The following is a 21,343-nucleotide window of genomic DNA, read 5'->3' on the forward strand; positions in this document are numbered from 1 at the left end:
ATTAAACTCTCCATCATGTTTACGAAAGGCAAATCCACTTTGCACTACAAGTGCAAACTACAAGTGCAAATTGGATGGATTTTGGGGGAGACTCCCAAGCCATTTAAAAAAAAATTTGGGCAGAAGGTTCCCCTTAAGCACTTCAATACACTGTGTTATCTAACTACACTGCCTACATTGACTGAATATAGAGTGTACACTGGATAGGATACCTTGTTAAATGCAGAGTATATATAAGTGTACATATATATATATATATATATATGAATATATGACTTATATATACTAAATACACTGCCACTAACTAACCTGCCTGCCTAATCTAGCTCAATCTATCTCCGTCCACTCACTATACACGGCCGCTATGTAAGCAGCCTTATATAGTGTGGGGCTTGTACATAGTCCCCCTAAGCCTTGATTGGCCAAAGGCACAGGTACATTACATTACATGCACCTGACACCTACATTCTGTACATTAACTTCTACAAGCAGTAGAAGTTAAAGTTAGATTATGCCAACCAAATTTAAATAAAAAAATCCACAAGCAAACTAGGAATGAAAAAAAGAATACAGTTTTAAAAACAGCCCACATGGTGGCGCCAATGCCCTATCAGTCTATAACATAAAGGAGAGACCCATACTAACAAGTTCTACAATGTAGCAAACTGGGAAAAAAAACACCAAACATTTAATTACAAAGTATTATTATTATTTTTTTATTTGAAAGACAAACGAATGATGAATGTAAAAACAAAGCAGCGCAGCCCAGATGGCCTATACAGTGTTATATTTGCAAATACTGTACTCATATACATGCTAAGGCCCCCTAAGGCCTCACACAGGACTGAGCCCCTCTAAAAGCATTTTACATGTCGTGAGCTTAATCGTAGATTAAGCCCATGATGGGCGAAACGCGTTAGTAGGGCCAGGCTTAGGAGGGGGTGAACCTGAAGCCTTTCTGTCATAATTGAAACTGATCAGCTTTCGTTGTGCTTTCATCCTTTTTTCTTAGCCCATAAACCACTGCGACCCTGGAAATCCACTGCAGATCACTTTTCAGAGGTGTGTCTAAAACCGCAGAGCAAGGTCTAATTCACAATGGCACTAACAGGCAGTGGGGGTTGGTGCTTAATATTTTTGGGGTGAGCGCCCCCCCCCCCCTCCATATGAGAAGGCATCAGAGGCCTACTTACCTTAGGAGGCAGATAACAAGGATCTAAGGTAGGGCTGCTGCTTGATACACCTACTTATATCTTCAGGGCTATTGCTTCTCCTTCTGGCTGAACAGGAAGTGGGTCCTGAGACCTGATTGGCCGGGAGTCCTAAGACCAGTGGCGGCCCGTCCATAGAGGGCGCACGGGCGCCACCTCCACATCCATGCGTCTGGCCCCCTGATCTACATATCAGTGGTGCCGGACCATAGATTCCAATGCGGCGGGGTGCTCTAATAGGCTTCAAAAAAATGTAGGCTCGGAGAGCAGAGCATTGCGTTCCAAGCCCACCCAGTTGTTGTGACCGTAGCAAATACATTTTTAGCTATGATCACGTTAGTTCCTCCCCGCCAATCAGGAGGCAGGTCTGTGAGACCTGTTTCCCGATTGGTCAAAACATCAGGTGATCCTATTTGTATGCCTAGCGCTTTGGCGGAAGTGGAGGCACACGTCAAAGGAAGCTGGAGGAGTAGACACTGGAGCCGCCGCGGCCGCTTCCCGCACTCCAGAAGAGGAGGAGAGGACACCGCAGCACCGCCAAACGAGCGGGTAAGTGCCCGTGGATGGGGGGTGCTCTTTCAGCGGGAGGGGGGAGTGTTGCTTACTTGCTGCCATCCCAAAAGAAGAATCCACCAGCCGCCACTACCTAAGACCCCCTGGCCAATTGGGTCTCAGGACTCGCTTCTTGATTGGCTGGGAGAAGCAGGAAGAGCCCACCCCATTGAAATTCATGTGTCCGGAGCCCTGCATGTAGATTAGGGGCCGGGAGCATGAATTACAGGGTGGCCGTATGGATGGGCCACCACTGCTGGTAGGTACCAGAAGATAACCTACCTTGGGATCTGAGTGACCAGTGTACTTTCTTCTAGAATGCTTTGTATGCCTGCCTGTCTTGTCATTTTTATGTATTCTTCTAAATAAAAATTACTTGGAAAAAAATAATTACAATAAAGGTCCTCTGTTATTCCCCCTGTCCAAAACAATAAAACGTGATGCACAGCGCTTTGCCAAACACTGTGTCATCCAGCTGGGTTCTCATCTGTTTTCAGGGAATTTTTTTGATAGTGGCTGCGTAGCTTTGTATGACATAATGAGGAGGAAAAATGTCTCTTCTCATGATGAATCACTAAGGAAGTCTGATCGGCGTATTCTCCATCGCACGCTGTTGCAACTCGAAAAAATATTAATTTATCACTTCGCTGATGATGACAAATGACCACAAAAAATAAAACTCAAAGGATGGCATATCACAGAACAATAAGATGGCCTGTCACAGAAAAACCCGACTATGGCCAAAACATCAGTTGTTGTTTTCATAAAGTCGAGAAGTCATAAAGTCGAGAAGTGTTAAATCTCTATCAAGAAAAGTTCACATAGGTGGCAAAAAACAGATGGTTGACCTGTGCTTTTAGTTCCCCCCAACCACCTATATACAGTGTGACGTGAGTCTGTTTTTACATTGACGAAGCCATGATGGTTCCCTGGATGATGCAGCAATTTTAATCTTAGCATATTGCGTTTGACAAGCACCACCGCTCTTCAAACTCACTGTCAGGGCTGGGCTCAGCCCTTCCTGCTCTGAGCTGGCCGCTCAGTTGTGGCTAATTGCCAGTTTCTATCTCTCCACAGTGACTCACCTGATGATGATCCGGCTCGTCAGTCCTGCCTACGTAAGCCGTCCAGCTCAGTTGATCTCTGCCTTCGCCTTGGTCAACATCACAGAGACTATCTCCTGCGTTCCTGTTGAAAACTTGCTTGGCTGATGTTCCTTCTGGCTTCAGATCCTGCTTGCTGTTCTACTACTGGCTCTCTGACATTTGGCTTGGCTGATTATCCGATCAGGTTCTTGAACCCTGGCTATGTTTTGACTACGTTGACTACGCTTACTCTGTTTTTTATTATTATTATTAAAAAAGTGTGATTTAACTGTACTTCTGTCTCGGTCTGATACATGGTTTCTGACACTCACCCATTGAAGTCAATTGGATTGCACCACAATTGCATGCCAAAAAACAGCATAAAGCCAATCATTTATAGAAATCAAAAGCCGGCACAGGATCGCTCCTTCTTTGAAATTGTATTTTGCACCGAAGCAGTTACAGCATCTTTGAAACACTAACACGTTTCGGCTTAAGCCTTCCTCATAGCATCTTTTTTATTGTGGTAGAGCTTGGGTAAGTTCTTACACTGACAATCATTTATGGCTCAATAATCCTTCTAAAGCAAAGCCAACGGGCAAGGGTTATGCCACAGGATCTCAAGTGTGGGGCACTACAAGATAGTTGGCTAAGGGGGCAGACACTGGACATACTATATTACCAGTTAATACGTTAAGTGAATAGCTAATAGAAATCTATCCATGGGACCAATGGGAGTGGATATATGACCTTTCTATCACTCTACCCAGGCTTTCTTCTGCGGGAATGCGAGGGAACATGCCAAGGGATGCTGGAGGGTCACTGGAGGGGTGCTGAAGGGTCTATTGATGCTGGCTGCTGGGGACTCTATTGTCGCTGGAGGAATTTATCATTGCTGGGGTCTGAGGTCTATTGTTTTTTGGGGGGTCAGTTGTTGATGGGAGAGATCTCCTGTAAGGGGGGGGGGGGGCAGCTATTGTTTCTGGCTGCTGGAGAGTCTATTGATGCTGAATACTAGATTTATTGTTACTAGGGTGGATTTATTGTTGCTGAGGGTATTTGTGCTGTGAGGGGATCTATTGTTGCTGGGAGGTATCTATTGTTGCTGTGGAGATTTATAGTTGCCGTGGGAATCTATTGTTGCTGGGGAGATACACTCATTGGCCAATTTATTAGGTATACCTGTTCAATTGCTTGGTAACACAAATTGCTATCAGCCAATCACATAGCAGCAACTCAATGCATTTAGGCATCTAGACACGGTGAAGACAACTTGCTGAAGTTTAAACCAATCATCATAATGGGGAAGAAAGGGGATATAAGTGACTTTGAACGTGGCATGGTTGTTGGTGCCAGACAGGCTGGTCTAAGTTTTTAAAAAAACTGCTGCTCTACTTGGATTTTCACACACAACCATCTCTCGGGTTTACAGAGAATGGTCCAAAAAAGAGAAAATATCTGGTGAACAGCAGTTGTCCGGAGGAAAATGCCTTGTTGATGTCAGAGGAGAATGGGCAAACTTTGACATGGGCAGACAGGTTTGAAATGATAGAAAGGCAACAGTAACCCAAATAACCACTTGTTACAACCAAGGTATGCAGAATACCATCTCTGAATGCACAACACATCAAACCTTGAAGCAGATGGGATACAGCAGCAGAAGACCAAACTGGGTGCCACTGTCAGCTAAGAACAGGAAACTGAGGTTACAATTTGCACAGACTCACCAAAATTAGACAATAGAAGATTGGAAAAATGTTGCCTGGTCTGATGAGTCTCAATTTCAGCTGCGACATTCAGAATGTAAGATCAGAATTTGGCGTAAATTATGAAAGCATGGATCCATCCTGTCCTGTCTCAACTGTTCAGGCTGGTGGTGGTTGTGTAATGGTGTGTTGGGATATTTTCTTGGCACACTTTGGACCCCTTGGTACCAATTGAGCATCGTTTAAACCCCACGGCCTACCTGAGTATTGTTGCTGACCATGTCCATCCCTTTATGACTACAGTGTCCCCATCTTCTGATGGCTCCTTCCAGCAGGATAATGTCAGCATGTCACAAAGATCCAATCATCTAACCACTGGACAATGAGGTGACTGCACTCCAATGGCCTCCGCACTCACCAGATCTCATAAAATAGAGCACCTTTGGGATGTGGTGGAATGGGGGATTCACATTGTGGATGAGCAGCTGACAAATCTGCAATAACTGTGCGATGCTATCTTGTCAATTTGGACCAAAATCTCTGAGGAATGTTTCCAACACCTTGCCATGAAGAATTATGGTCATTCGGAAGGAGGGTCCAACCCGGGACTAGCAAGGTGTCCAGTGAGTGTATATTGTTGTTGATGGGATCTATTGTTGCTGGGGATATAGTAAAACCTTGGTTTGCGAGCATAATTCGTTCCAGAAACATTCTTGTAATCCAAAGCACTTGTATATCAAAGCATTTTTTAAAGGGTATAAAAGAGAAGAGAGGCACCTCTAAAGCCCTGTACACACGATCGGTTTGTCTGACGAAAACGGACCATTTTCATCGGACAAACCGATCGGTTTGTTTTCCATCGGTGAAAAAAAATAGAACATGTTTTAAATTTTTCCTATGGATAAAAAACTGATAGAAAAAAACGATCGTCTGTGTGGAAGTCCATCAGAGAAAAATCCACACATGCTCAGAATCAAGTCGACGCATGCTCGGAAGCATTGAACTAAATTTTTCTCAGCACGTCGTAGTGTTTTACATCACCGCGTTGGACATGGTCAGATTTTTGACTGATGGTATGTAGGCAAGACTGATGAAAGTCAGCTTCATCGGATATCCGACGAAAAAATCCATCGGATTATATTCCTCCTGCACATTTACGTCGGCAGAATGGCACGGCTGGGCACGTACAGTACTACAGGTACGTGCTGTGCTATTGTCCAGACCTGGGTCGTGGCCCCGCTCCCGTGACCCGGTCCGAAGCTCCGCGACCGGGACCACGGGACCAGCGGACCTGATCGCCGCTGGAGTCCCGCGATCAGTCCCCAGAGCTGAAGATCGGGTAGAGCCGTGTGTAAACACAGCTTCCCCGTTCTTCACTGTGGCGGCGTCATCGATCGTGTGATCCCTTTTATAGGGATACATAATCGATGACGTCACACCTACAGCCACACCCCCCGACAGTTGTAAACACGCATGAGGTCACACATAACCCCATCAGCGCCCCCTGTGGTTAACTCCCAAACTGCAACTGTCATTTTCACAATAAACAATGCATTTTAAATGCATTTTTTGCTGTGAAAATGACAATGGTCCCAAAAATGTGTCAAAATTGTCCGAAGTGTCCGCCATAATGTCGCAGTCACGAAAAAAAAACGCTGATCGCCGCCATAAGTAGTAAAAAAAAAAAAATTAATAAAAATGCAATAAAACTATCCCCTATTTTGTAAACGCTATAAATTTTGCGCAAACCAACCGATAAACGCTTATTGCGATTTTTTTTTACCAAAAATATGTAGAAGAATACGTATCGGCCTAAACTGAGGGAAAAAAAAGTTTTTTTTATATATTTTTGGGGGATATTTATTATAGCAAAAAGTAAAAGATATTGCATTTTTTTCAAAATTGTCGCTCTATTTTTGTTTATAGCGCAAAAAATAAAAACCGCAGAGGTGATGAAATACCACCAAAAGAAAGCTCTATTTGTGGGAAAAAAAGGACGCCAATTTTGTTTGGGAGCCACGTCGCACGACTGCGCATTTGTCAGTTAAAGCGACGCAGTGCCGAATCGCAAAATCTGGCCGGGTCCTTTAGCAGCATTTTGGTCCGGGGATTAAGTGGTTAAATGTAACCATATTCCTACACTTAGAGGTGCCTCTCTTCTTTTTTTATACCCAGTTGTGACATGACGCTACTCTTATATCAAGACATCGCTTGTATATCAAGGCAAAATTTATTAAAACATTTTGCTTGTCTTGCAAAAGGCTCTCAGACCAAGGTTTTAGTTGCTGAGTGGATCTATTGTTGCTGTGGCGATCTACAGTTGCTGGGATAGATCTATTGTTGTTGGAGAGATCTATTGTTGCTGAGGGTGTCTTTCGTTGCTTGCTGCAGGGGACCTATTTTACTGCCAAATTCCATACAAACTACTTAGCACCTAAAATGATACTTGGTTCTGTTTGTGTGTTACTACTGTTACTATTGTGCAGTATATTTATGTGTTTGGTTGGAGTTACACCTTAAATGATCTTTCTTTGAGTGTCTATTTGGAGACATTTAAATGCTGGGAGATAAAGAACATACATTACATCCACATGATTGGCTACATAAGATTTGACATTTATGTAGCCTTTAAATATGAACAATAGATGGTATGAATGTCATTAAGCACAGCTCAGTGTAATCCAGATAAGTAAAGCAATTAGTGATGAATTTTAAAAGCGTAAAGACATCAAGTAAATGTGGCGACGGCTACGAGCAATCAGCCCATTTACAGGGTTATGCCGCGTACACATGATCGGATTTCCGATGGAATAATAACCAATGGATTTTTTCGTCGGAAATCCGATGAAGCTGACTTTCATCGGTCTTGCATACACACTATGGGCCAGATTCACATAGAATTGCCCAGGCGCAGCGTATCAGAGATACGCTACGCCGCCGTATCTTACCTGGCTCTAAGTCGAATCCAGGAAGATTTTGCGCTGTAAGTTACGGCGGCGTAGTGTATCTCTCGGCGCGTATTTCATATTGGGTGGGTAGGGGGCGTGATTCATTGAAATGAAGCGCGTCCCCGCGCCGATTGAACTGCGCATGCTCCGTTTTGAAATTTCCCGCCGTGCTTTGCGCGAAATGATGTCGCTCCGACGTCATTTTTTGAACTTAGACGTGAGTTACGTCCTTTCCTATTCACGGACGACTTACGCAAAAAAAATTAAAAATTAAAAATTCGACGCGGGAACGACGGCCATACTTTAACATGGCAAGTCTATCTATACGCCGCAAAATAGCAGTTTTAACTATACGCCGGGAAAAGCCGACTAGCGACAACGTAAGAGAATGCGATGGCCGCGCGTACCTTCGTGGATCGATGGAAAAAGCTAATTAGCATACCCGACGCGGAAAACTATGCAAACTCCACCCAGCGGGCGCCGAAGTATTGCACCAATGATCCGAAGGCATACGAAGCCGTACGCCTGTCGGATCGAAGCCAGAAGCCGTCGTATCTTGGTTTGAGGATTCAAACTAAAGATATGACGTGGCAAATTTGAAAGTACGCCGGTGTATCAGTAGATACGCCGGCGTACTTGCTCTGCGAATCTGGCCCTATCAGACTAAATTCCGACTGTGCCAAAACGCGGTGATGTAAAACACTACAACGAGCCAAAAAAAATCAAGTTCAATGCTTCCAAGCATGCATCGACTTGATTATGAGCATGCGTGGATTTTTCTCCGATGGAGTTCCACACAGACGATCGGAATTTACTATTTACTTTTTTCATCTTAGAAACCGATTGTGTGTGGGCCCCATTGGACTTTTTTTCCATCGGTGTAAAAAAATAGAACACGTTTTAAATTTTTCCGATGACAAAAAAAAATGATAGTAAATTCCGATCATAAATCCGATTGTAAATTCCAAGTCTGCGCCGTTTTTTTGAATGCAGAGGCCGGGCGTGACGCCATAACATCGCGCACGGCCTCTGAACGATCATAGAGACTCCGGCGACAATCTGGTCCAACTGGAAATCTCTATGGCAGGAACCTGGGGATGGCGGATCTGTTCTCTGACTCACCGATCACAGAGTTGGTAGAAACACCGGACGGCAGCGGGAGGGGAAACACATCTTTTTTTACTGCATTTTATTTTACATTGGGTTTATTGTAAAAAATTGGTCATTAAAAACGACCGTGTGTAGGCTCCAGAGCATTTTCTCAACGTGAAAAATGGGCATTAAAAATTTAGAACATGCTCTATTTTTTCTCGTCGTTTTTCACATCGTCATTTTTCACGTCGTGAAAAACGGTCGTATGTATGCTTTAACGACAGGGAAAAAAATGCGCATGCTCAGAAGCAAGATATGAGACGGGAAATTTGCATAATCAGCCCAAAGGGTGGTGCAAATCGAATGGAACTTCCCCTTTATAGTGCCGTCTTACGTGTTGTACGTCACCGCGCTTTGCTCAAGCATTTTTTTTTTCACGATCGTGTGTATGCAAGGCAGGCTTGACAAGAGTCACATCGAGAAAAACGTATTTTCCATGACATGAAAAATGGTCGTGGGTACGCGGCTTTAGAGCCCCTACAAGTTTTAATTACTGCCTATGTCCCTGTTTAATAGGCGTACCCTTTTCCATTTGACAGGTGTCAGACAGAACAGGAAGGGATGATGTCTCCAATAGAGAAACAAAGCATTGAGGGCAAAAAGGTTTAGAATAGTGGTCGGCAACAGGTTGATCTCCATTTACTCATTAAACGTGGGCATTTGATCCTGATGCCACCATAGTGATGTGGGGAAAGGAATGCACTTCTGAACTTCTAATGGGGACATGGTTTCACTGGGGGGGGGGGGGGAATGGTGGCACAATGGTAGCACTGACGTGACAGGGTAGCATAAAGATGGCCCTGGGGTGACATGGTGGCACTTCTGATGAGGGACATGGTTTCACTGGGGGGACATAATGGTGGCACTGGGAGGGGCAAAATGGCAGCACTGACGTGATAGGGTGGCATAAAGATGGCCCTGGGGTGACATGGTGGCACTTTTGAACTTCTGATGCGGGACATGGTTTCACTGGGGGGGACATAATGGTGGAACTGGGAGGGGCATAATGGTAGCACTGACGTGACAGGGTGGCATAAAGATGGCCCTGAGGTGACATGGTGGCACATTATGATGACACTGAGGGACATATTGGTGGTACTGGTCGTACAAACTTATACTATAATGATGAACAGACCTATAATAGGGAGCAGTGTAATGGGGCCCTACAATGGGGGGGGGGGGCATGACCAGCAATGTAAGAGGGAATGTTACTGGAGATGTATGATTTATTTTACTGCCTTATCACCGACCACACCCACTTTCATTTGGGCACACCAGCATTAAAATGTGCCCCCACCAGGGATCTTTGATTTCTTCAGTGTTTTTATGTTTGATCTCCATCTCTCTGCGTTGACGCCTTTAAGAAATGAACACAAGTAGTATAATGGCACACATGGTAATTCGGTTATGAGATGTAGCAGTCTTGTATTGCAGCAATAAAACCATAGAAGAAAAATAGATGGACTGACTCATTGATAACACTATCTGTATAAACCGGTTCAGACAGATAGTCGCCGTTGTTACCCATCATTCATCCATAGTGAACATCAGCTCCCAACAGGAGGTAGTGCTGAAAAAGAAAAAAAAAATGCAGTCATGTGTTAAAGTGAATGGACAGGATATTGTATACAGTACATGGGTGTGTTTTCAGTGCAGTCTTGGTACTTATAGCTGGATTCAGATAGAGTTAGGCCGGCGTATCAGTAGATACGCCGACCTAACTCGGAATCTGCGCTGACCTAAGTTTAAGTGTATTCTCAAACTGAGATACACTTAAACCTATCTAAGATACGACGGCTTGCGCCGTCGTATCTTAGGGTGCAATATTTAGGCTGGCCGCTAGGTGGCGCTTCCATTGCGTTTGGCGTAGAATATGTAAATGACTAGATACGCCTATTTACGAACGTACGTCCGCCCGTCGCAGTAAAGATACGCCGTTTCCGTAAGAGATACGCCGCCTAAAGATAAACATGCCCCCTAGGTGGCGTAGCCAATGTTAAGTATGGCCGTCGTTCCCGCGTCAAAATTGGAAAATTTTACGTCGTTTGCGTAAGTCGTACGTGAATAGGGCTGGACGTAATTTACGTCCACGTTGAAACCAATACGTCCTTGCGGCGTACTTTGCCGCAATGCACACTGGGATATGTACACGGACGGCGCATGCGCCGTTCGTAAAAAAACGTCAATCACGTCGGGTCACAGTAAATCTACATAAAACACGCCCCCCACATCCTCATTTGAATTCGGCGCGCTTACGCCGGCCTATTCACGCTACGCCGCCGTAACTTAGCAGTCAAGTACTTTGTGAATACAGTACTTGCCTAGCTAACTTACGGCGGCGTAGTGTAAATACGATACGCTACGCCGCCGCAAAGATGCGGCAATGTACCTGAATCCAGCTATTAGCCACCATTTGTTTCAGGGTGAAAAAAAATTAACATGATGCACAGGGCTGTATTTAGGAATTACGCGGCCCTAGGTACATGTGAATGATGGCAAACTATTGTGTAAGCTCTGCCCCTGTGTCATGTGTTTTCTTTAGTAAAAACGAATGCACTGTAGGAGGGACCATGGAGTCAAGTGGCTAAACTACTGCTATAGCCACCCATGAGGTTTTTTTTGGGCCTAGGACAGAGGAAAGCCGGTCAGGACCACCAGGAGAGTTTAGCTGTCCCTTGGGGTATTTCTTCACCAATTGTTCCGTTACTTGCATGAGGTACGGCTCTGCCTTGCGCATCCCCGTCCTCCTCCCTGTCAGTGCGAGAAAATCGGAGTCTGATCCATCTGACATCAGAGCCAACAGCCAGACAATTGTCCAAAAGTTGTTTTTGGCTGGAGTTCAGTTTAAAAGTAAGGCCGCGTACACACGATCAGTCCATCCGATGAGAACGGTCCGAAGAACCGTTCTCATGGGTTAACCGATGAAGCTGACTGATGGACTGATGTGCCTACACACCATAGGTTAAAAGCCGATCGTGTCAGAACGCGGTGACGTAAAAAATGCTTCCAAGCATGTGTCGACTTGATTCTGAGCATGCGCGGGTTTTTGACCGATGGTTTTCCATACTACTGATCGGTTTTGACCTATCGGTTATCAGTCCATCGGTTCAATTTTAAAGCAAGTTCTAAATTGTTTGACCCAAAGGTTAACTGACCGATGGGGCCCACACACGATCGGTTTGGACCGATGAAAAGGTCCTCCAGTCCGTTTTCATCGGTTTTGACCGATTGTGTGTACGTGGCCTAAGTGGAAAGGTGTTAAAATAACCCACCTTTTAAATGTTGCCACCCCACACGTCTTACAGTGCCCTGAAAAAGTATTCATACCCCTTGAAATTTTACAACCAAAAAGGTAAATGTATTTTATTGGGATTTTATCTGACAGACCAACAAAGTGGCACATAATTGTGAAGTGGAAGGAAAATTATAAATGGTTTTCATTTTTTTTTTTACAAATAAATATGTGAAAAGTGTGGGGTGCATTTGTATAGCGCCCCCCTGAGTCAATACTTTGTTTAACAACCTTTCACTGCAATTACAGCTGCAAGTCTTTTTGGGGATGTCTCTACCAGCTTTGTACATCTAGAGAGGGACATTTTTGCTCATTCTTCTTTGCAAAATATCTCAAGCTCTTTCAGATTGGATGGAGAGCTTCTGTGATCAGCAATTTAAAAGTCTTGCCACAGATTCTCAAGCGGATTTAGGTCTGGACTTTGACTGGGACATTCTAATATGCTTTGATCTAAACCATTCCATTGTAGCTCTGGCTGTATGTTTAGGGTCGTTATCCTGCTGGAAAGTGAACTTCCGCTCCAGTCTCAAGTCTTTTGCAGACTTTTCTTCTATGATTGCCCTGTATTTTACCCCATCCATCTTTCATTAACTCTGACCAGCTTTCATGTCCCTTCTGAAAAAAGCATCCTCACAACATGCTGCCACCACCATGTTTCACGCTGTGGATGGTGTGTTCAGGGTGATCAGTGCCAATCCCGACCTCCCTGGGGCCCTAAGCAAAATGACATGTCACATTAAAGTTGAGAAGCGAGGGGGAGGGGCTGCCAAAAATGACATGTCACATTAAAGGGGGGCACTGCAGACAGTGGAGGAGCAGGGAGTGCTGACTTCTTACCTCTTCTCCCATGCAGCCAGCAAGTTGAGAAGCTGGGTGAGGGGCCGAAAATGACTTCTCACCAGGCAGGGCCTCTAGTAATTTGGGGGGCCCTCCGCAGCTTTGCAAGGCCCTAAGCGGCTTGCATAGTGAGCCTATAGGGTGGATCGGCCCTGAGGGTGATGTGCAGTGTTAGTTTTCCGCCACACATAGCGTTTTGCTTTTAGACCAAAAAGTTCAATTTTGGTCTCATCTGACCAGAGCGTCTTCTTCCTCATGTTTGCTGTATCCCCCACATGACTTCTCACAAACTGCAAACGGGACTTCTTATGGCTTTCTTTTAACAATTTTTAACCTGCTTTTGAGAGGCGTTGGTTCCCTTGTGGCTTCCCCTCTGACAGTGGTGGTTATAAATGACAACAGTACCATATATTGTATAATTTAATACCTCAGCAGGAGGGACATTTGATATAAGGGTTAAATCCCCTAGCTTTGAAACTGAGTATACCCCCCATGCTATGGTTTTTCCACTTGCATAATATAATTTTCCAGGATTAGTAGGACAAGGCACAGCCTAAACATTTGATGTCCATAGTACTACACTGTGTTGACATGTCATATTTATTCTAGAACTTACACTTTAAGACAAATGACTACACTGTTGTGCAGTGTATGTGATAAATCGCATAGTAGTTATTGGCCCAGATTCAGGTAGATCCGCGCAATATTTGCGTGGGCAAAGGGCAACGATTTTTGCTCTGCGCCCACGCAAATATTTCGATTTGCCCGCGATTCACGGAGCAGTAGCTCCGTAAATTGCGCGGGCGCTATGCTAATGAGCCCGGCGTAAGGGCGCCTAATGTAAATGATCCCGCCGGGGGCGGGAATCATTTAAATTAGGCGCGCTCCCGTGCCGAGCGAACAGCGCATGCTCCGTCGGGAAACTTTCCCGACGTGCATTGCGGCAAATGACGTCGCAAGGACGTCATTTGCTTCTAAGTGAACGTGAATGGCGTCCAGCGCCATTCACGAATCACTTACGTAAACGACGTGAAATTTAAATTTCACGAGCGGGAAGGGCGGCTATACTTTAGCATTGGCTGCTCCTACTATTAGCAGAAGCAGCCTTGCGCTAAAGTCGCCGTACGGAAACTCCGTACCTTGCGTTCGCAGGGCCCGCGCAACTTTTGTGAATCGGTGGTAGTATGCAATTTGCATACTATACGCCGATCACAATGGCCGCGCCCCCTAGCGGCCAACGCAAGAATGCAGCCTGAGATATGAAGGCATAAGGAGGCTTATGTCTGTCATATCCTAGGCTGCAGTCCGCGTAGCGATGTTCCTGAATCAGGGGCATTCGCTACGCAGGAGCAAAACAGCTATTGCGCCGCGCAACCTATGGTTGCGCGGGCGCAATAGCTTCTTGAATCTGGGCCATTGACTTCAACCTGATGGCCTTACAGCCTGCAAAATCATACAAAATTTCAACCTTCAGTCAATACATGATGCTGTGGATTAAAAACATAAACTGACAGAATAAAATAAAATCTATATACTTTCAATCAACATTGACTTTCTAAACTACAAAAGTAGTTATAAAGTTATAAAATTATAAACACTTGAGTCATGTATACTCCAAGTAGTACGATTCTATTGACTTACTTCATATTGCTTCAGAATAATGTTTTCAAGCTGCACATGGTCCAGTAAAGGTAAGGGAATGCCCTCATTAAGTTTTTCTAAATGAACAGGAAAAAAAAAAGGTTATCATCCAATATTTCCAGGGAAAAAAATAAAAGTGCACAGTAGCATTTCCAACACAAAGAAATATTCCATTGATATGTAATGTTCTGGTACATACCATTGACTTTAGGAAGAAGGGTGCTTGAGAGGTAAAAATTCACAGCAGTCTGTATAAGCCCCACCTGAAATATAATTTTTCAGACACAGATGTGTTATTATTTGTACATTAATCTTTGGAGTGGTGAACCCAACACTCATAGTGTTTAACATGGGGCCCTGATCCCTATTCTTAAAAAAAATTAAATCTTTTGACAGGAGTAGCACCCTTGCTCTAAACTTTGTTAAATTTAATTTCTGGCTCTTCTGTATTCAGTTAAGGAGCAATTCATTTTTAAGATCTGTTCAGGTCTATCCCTAAGCCTGGTGATTGATTGCTCCTGGCTGCCTCTGGAAGAAGCTTCCAGAGATAGAGTAGGAGGAGGGTCAGCCACTGAGTTATGAATATTTATGTGACCTCAACCAATCACTGGGAAGGGGCCCCCCGAAGGTATGACTGGGGAGAAGATAAAGGTTTTGGAGGGTCTGTTCAGAAGTCTCTTCTTCTACTGGGAGGCAGCATGTGTTACTGAAGAGCTGCTGCTGTTAGGACTCAACATTTGCCTGGCCCGAGGGCCTGAAACAAATCTGCTGGAGCACACTAAGACCCCTTTCACACTGGAGCGGTTTGCAGGCGCTATTGTGCTAAAAATAGCTCCTGCAAACCGACCCTAAACAGCCGCTGCTGTGTCTCCAGTGTGAAAGCCCAGAGGGCTTTCACACTGGAGTGGTGTGCTAGCAGGACTGTAAAACAAGTCCCGCTAGCCGAATCTTTGGAGCGGTGAAGGAGCGGTGTGTTTACTGCTCCTTCACCGCTCCTGCCCATTGAAATCAATTGGACACCATGGCTATTCCGCCGGCAATGTGGGTGGTTTAACCCTTTCTTGGCCGTGAAATTAGCAGTTAAGTGCCGCTAAAAATAGCGGCGATTTACCGTCATCGCACCTCCCGCCCCAGTGTGAAAGGGGCCTAACTTAGAAAGCTGGGCTGGAGAAGGAAAGAGTGTCCCAGGGATACTGGTGGGGGAGCTGTCTCAGGACATTGTGAGTTGGACCTTTTGTTTAAGGAGTGATTGTGCTTTGAAGGTTAGACACCAGAGGTTGCTGCAAGGACTATGACTGCTCTTACAAGTTTTGGACAAGTCTCAGACAAGTTGACTTTCCCCTTTTCCTCGAGAACTACCCAAGGCTGCTACTGAAGGACTTTGCTTAAGAATTTGTCCTCCTGTACCCTTACGGTCAACGTCACCGCGCTGTCTGTCCACAGGGATTTTGGTTTGATGGTGTGTACAACCATCAGACCAAAATCTCCTAGCAGACATGTCCGATGAAAACGGTCCACGGACCGTTTTTATCGGACATGTTCGAGCGTGTGTACAGGGCCTAAAGGAAACAAGTGCAATGCATCAATCAAATATTTGTTTCAAAAGCAGGGCAACAAAGTATGGTGTTTCAGGGGCTAAAAATCTCCCTCTTCATCAGGACATAAAACACATGACTCTAATGCCGCGTACACACGATCGGAAATTCCGACAAGAAAAGTTTGATGTGAGCTTTTGGTTGGAAATTCCGACCGTGTGTAGGCCCCATTGGACTTTTTCTGTCGAAATTTCCGACAGCAAAACTTTGAGAGCTGGTTCTCAATTTTTCCGACAAGAAAAGTTTGTCTGTATGCAATTCCAACGTGCAAAAAAACATGCATGCTTGGAATCCATTGACGCATGCTCGGAATCTTTGAACCCTCTTTTTTCTCAGCTCGTTGTAGTGTTGTACGTCTTGGCGTTTGGAATTTTGTGTGACCGTGTGTATGCAACACAAGTTTGAGCCAACATTCTGTCGGAAAAAAAATCCACGGTTTTCTTGTTGGAATTTACGATAGTGTGTACGCGGCATAAGAGGTTTAGTGAAATCTGGAGTTAAGTTGCTCCCTTCTTTAACCACTTAAGGACCGCCTCCTGCACATATACGTCGGCAGAATGGCACGGCTGGGCACAAGCAAGTACAAGTACGCGCGCCCGCGACCCGGTCCAAAGCACCGTGACCACGGGACCCGCGGACCCGATCGCCACTGGAGTCCCGCGATCGGTCCCCGGAGCTGAAGAACGGGGAGAGCTGTGTGTAAACACAGCTTCCCCGTTCTTTACTGTGGCGCCGTCATTGATCGTGTGATTCCTTTTATAGGGAAACACAATCAATGACGTCACACCTACAGCCACACCCCCCTACAGTTAGAAACACAAATGAGGTCACACTTAACCCCTTCAGCGCCCCCTTGTGGTTAACTCCCAAACTGCAATTGTCATTTTCACAGTAATCAGTGCATTTTTAATGCATTTTTTGCTGTGAAAATGACAATGGTCCCAAAAATGTGTCAAAATTGTCCGAAGTGTCCGCCATAATGTCGCAGTCACAAATAAAATCGCTGATCGCCGCCATTAGTAGTAAAAAAAAAAATTATAAAAATGCAATAAAACTATCCCCTATTTTGTAAACGCTATAAATTTTGCGCAAACCAATCGATAAACGCTTAAAAATAGGTAGAAGAATACGTATCAGCCTAAACTGAGGACATTTTTTTTTTATATATATATATTTTCGGGGGATATTTTTATAGCAAAAAGTAAAAAATATTGCATTTTTTTCAAAATTGTCGCTCTATTTTTGTTTATAGCGCAAAAAATAAAAACCGCAGAGGTGATCAAATACCACCAAAAGAAAGCTCTATTTGTGGGGAAAAAAGGACGCCAATTTTGTTTGGGAGCCACGTCGCACGACCGCGCAATTGTCTGTTAAAGCGACGTAGTGCCGAATCGCAAAAACTGGCCAGGTCCTTTAGCTGCCTAAAGGTCCGGGTCTTAAGTGGTTAAGTTGGCTTCAGAAGCTGGTTCAGATGAAAAGGGCTCATCCAAACCGTCTTCTGAAGCCTAGCTAGGAACAAGAAGCAACGTTTCAGCTCCCAAAATGCACTGGATTGTTGTTCTGGATTTGAAATGATGAAATACATTACTTTGGAGTCTGAATAACTGGTGTCATAATCTTTTTTTTCTTCAACCTCTATTGGCCAGTAAGACAGTTTATCATAGGGATGTGCCAGTAGAAATGTGGATAGCACATAGGTTTCAACAAGCCGTTTGCAAATGTTGTAATATTTAAGACCATGCGGTCCAAAGTGTCAGCTCAATATAGAAATAGAACAACAAGTACTGCTTGTTCATCCAAAGATGGTTTGGCAAGCATTGCATGTACCTTCACATAACCATTTTCTGGTAAAAATGACTACCCTAACTGGTGAGAAGAGCTTTATCAGGTTCTACCAATATACCAATTTATTGACCCAAATTATACGATCTCCTCAATTCATACTCACCGAGAATGGTCCGACATCAGAATGTTTCAGCTCAATGTCTACCCTAAATTAAAAAACAAAAAACAGCGAGATCTTGATGCTTTATAAATAATGTCTCCTTGTCTATTATAAGAAAACATTCACATTACCCTATATACAGTACATACTTGTTTTCTGCATTATAGATATAGATTATTCAGTCTCCCATACAGGGCCGCCATCAGGAATCATGAGCAGAGAAGCGGGGGGGGGGATGCTGCCCGCTCAAATTGAGAAGCGGGGGGCTGCCGCGAATTGAGAAGCGGGGGGGTGCATGTATTTCTAAATATATCAAATATATAACATTTTCTAAAAATATATATATATTTTAGGGCTGTTACTGATTAAAATCTTTGTGTTTGAGTAATCAATTTTTTTTTAATCGATTAATCAACTAATTTCGATTAATTATAACGCACATACAGATCCAACTACTTTTAGCTGATCTCCTTGCAAGCTGATTCCCAGTGCAGCTACCAACCCAGTGGCGGAACTACCGCCATAGCGACCCACGCGGGCGCTATGGGGCCCGCAGTCGAGTGGGGCCCGGTGAGGATGAAGAAAAAGCCCCGAGTGTTTGCCGCATCCAAGTACATTGTTAGCCCCGAGCGTCTGGGAGTCAGGACCATCTGATGCTGAAGGTTGCCGAGTACGGCCGAGTGCCGTCAGCGCAAAGTGTTACCGAGTACGGCCGAGTGCCGTACTCGGCGCTGGCGGCACTCTGCCACTTTCGGCCACTTTCGGCATCAGATGGTCCTGACTCCCAGACGCTCGGGGCTAAAAATGTGCTCGGATGCTGCCCCGCCTTCTGGAGTCTGCAGCGCCAATGGCGGGACGCGGGACGTGTGACGTCCCGCAGTCTCCACAGCGGGAATTACAATTCGGCCGCCGCACGGCTCTCCTCGGCTCCTCTGACTGCCAGTGCCTGCCCTGCTGTGACCGCACACCAACTTAAAGCTGAGGCTGCTAAGGTAGGTGACTCAGTGTACTTTGGAGAGCCCTTACTGATCTTCAGTTGACCTAAATAAACATAAAAGCTGCAATACTGTTCACAATAAGAAATTGTTGTTCATAGAATTACAGGTTTGTGATTAGATTGCTAACATTGCCAGTTTGATGTATCTGTAAGGTGTCCTGTGGGGGGAGAAAAACCCTGTATTCGAGTGAGAATTTTATTTTTGTCCTTGTAGAAAAAATGGCCAAAAAAAATTAAAAATCAGCAGTAATAGCAATAGTGGCAATGGTAAACGTCATACATTTATCTCTCTACAAACGTATTGAAGATTTCAAATACTGTGTCATTCCCACTATGTGAATCATATGTACGGTATTTGTCAGGATTTACTGAAGTATGCTAGCCTAGTCATTTTAACCACTTCAGCCCCAGAAGAATCTCCCCCCCCCCCCTTCCTGACCAGAGCACGTTTTGCGATTCGGCACTGCGTCGCTTTAACTGTCAATTGTGCAGTCGTGGACGTTGCACCCAAACTATTTTTTTATTTTTTTATTTATTATATGGTTATTAAAATTTTTGTTTTGCTGTTCAAAATTAATATAAGCTGTTGCTTGGGTACTGTGCCACATGAGTGTAGTAATGTGTTGTTCAATGGCGTTCGTTCATTTTTTTTTTGGAGGGGGGGGGGCCCATACAACATTTTGCTATGGGGCCCTGTGATTTCTAGTTACGCCCCTGTACCAACCACTGGAAAAAAGAAAAAAAAAAACACACAAAGGCAGCGCTCGATGGGAATAGCATTAAAACTTTTATAGTCTTCAAGTAGGTAATACTCGAAGTGGATGGTTGTGGAATCCCAGGTTGATAGAGGGAAGTGTAACAGCCCTTGCGTGTGGCAGATAGTAAGCTCCCACCGGCATGCAGATATGAAGGCACAGCAAAGGAGCCCTTCAGATGGACACGGCAAGCCCTGCTGGTGTCCGTGACGTCACCGGATCTCTGACTGAACTCCCCGAAGACCCGGAAGCCGGCAGAGAGGTGAGTGGCGATCAAAAGAATTTTGATCGATCAAAACATTTACGATTAATCAAGGAATTAATAGTTAATTTCCACAGCCCTAATATATTTACTATTTACCTGCTAAGTTTCAGGTTTCCCACAATCCTGCTGGAATTGACTGCAACATTTGCAAACACATCAGTTTTCTGTGAATGAGATTGACACATGTCAGCAAACAAGTTACAGTATTAGCAAATGAATGATTAGGTAATGTAAAGAAACCTGTGCTAATATGGCGGCTGCCATTGCTGACGTCTTCCTGGAAATGCTCATGCCTGGGTCTTTTTGTTTTTTATTAAATTTTGTTGCCAATCGGGAACAAGAACGCAACCAGTGACGCTCAATGATGATATCGATCGTCAATATCTTTTTATTTCACGTCAGCAAGCCATTGGATCAACATTAGCATCAGTCAGTCAACTTGCATTTTCAGAAAGAATGATTAGCAATGTCAGTAATGTATTTGTCTCAGAACATTTCCTTAATGACTTTAATTACATGGCTTGGTGCCCACTCAATTAACATAAGACATTCCTTTCAGTGCAGGTTTCCTTTCTGGTAAAGTAACATGTAAAAAATACACTCAGTCAAGACAGTTAAAAGTCTATCCAAAGTGTTTTTTCTTTGTAAGACCTCATGCACACAGGGCGTTTTTACAGTTGCTTTTTCCGGGGTCAGACATTTTTTTTTTTTACAGCTTAAAAATGCCTCTCTGTTATTCTGTGTCCATGTACACATATCGCTAGATTCAGCAAGAACTTACGTTGGCGTATCTATTGATACGCCGCGTAAATTCAAAGCTGCGCCGGCGTATATTCTTTCTGTATTCAGAAAGCAAGATACGCCGAAATTAGGCTAAGATCCGACTGGCGTAAGTCTCTTACGCCATCGTATCTTAGTTGCATATTTACGCTGGCCGCTAGGTGGCGCTTCCGTCAATTTCAGCGTAGAATATGCAAATGAGCTGGATACGCCGATTCTGAAACGTACGTGCGCCCGGCGGAATTTTTTACGTCGTTTGCGTAAGGCTTTTTCCGGCGTATCGTTGCTCCTGCTATATGAGGAGCAACCAATGTTAAGTATGGACGTCGGGCCAGCGTCGAATTTTGAGCCGTTTACGTCGTTTGCGTAAGTCATTCCCGAATAGGGCTTTTGCGTAAATTACGTCCACGTCGAAAGCATTGACTATTTGCGACGTGATTAGGAGCATGCGCACTGGAATACGTTCATGGACGGTGCATGCGCCGTTCGTGAGAAACGTCATTTACGTGGGGTCATGTTTTATTTGCATAAAACATACCCACCTCTTCAGAATTTGAATTTGGCGCGCTTACGCCGGCAGAT

At 44.4% G+C, this 21,343-nt stretch overlaps 1 protein-coding gene across 1 annotated transcript in view; it reads right to left on the bottom strand.

Moving 5' to 3' along the window:
• Positions 1 to 9,609: 9,609 nt before the first annotated feature.
• LOC120918783 (bactericidal permeability-increasing protein-like) overlaps positions 9,610 to 21,343 on the bottom strand; it is a 31,985-nt gene continuing 20,251 nt past the window's right edge. Inside the window, exons 11-15 of the mRNA XM_040330573.1 lie at positions 20,078 to 20,145; positions 17,968 to 18,010; positions 14,624 to 14,687; positions 14,425 to 14,501; positions 9,610 to 10,224 (exon numbers count right to left, since the gene is read on the bottom strand). Of these exons, the coding sequence (XP_040186507.1) occupies positions 10,186 to 10,224; positions 14,425 to 14,501; positions 14,624 to 14,687; positions 17,968 to 18,010; positions 20,078 to 20,145 (291 nt within the window). The 3' untranslated portion in view covers positions 9,610 to 10,185. The remainder of the gene's footprint in view (positions 10,225 to 14,424; positions 14,502 to 14,623; positions 14,688 to 17,967; positions 18,011 to 20,077; positions 20,146 to 21,343) is intronic.

This window comes from Rana temporaria, chromosome 12 (genome assembly GCF_905171775.1).
Source record: "Rana temporaria chromosome 12, aRanTem1.1, whole genome shotgun sequence".
Classification (NCBI taxonomy): Eukaryota; Metazoa; Chordata; class Amphibia; order Anura; family Ranidae; genus Rana; species Rana temporaria.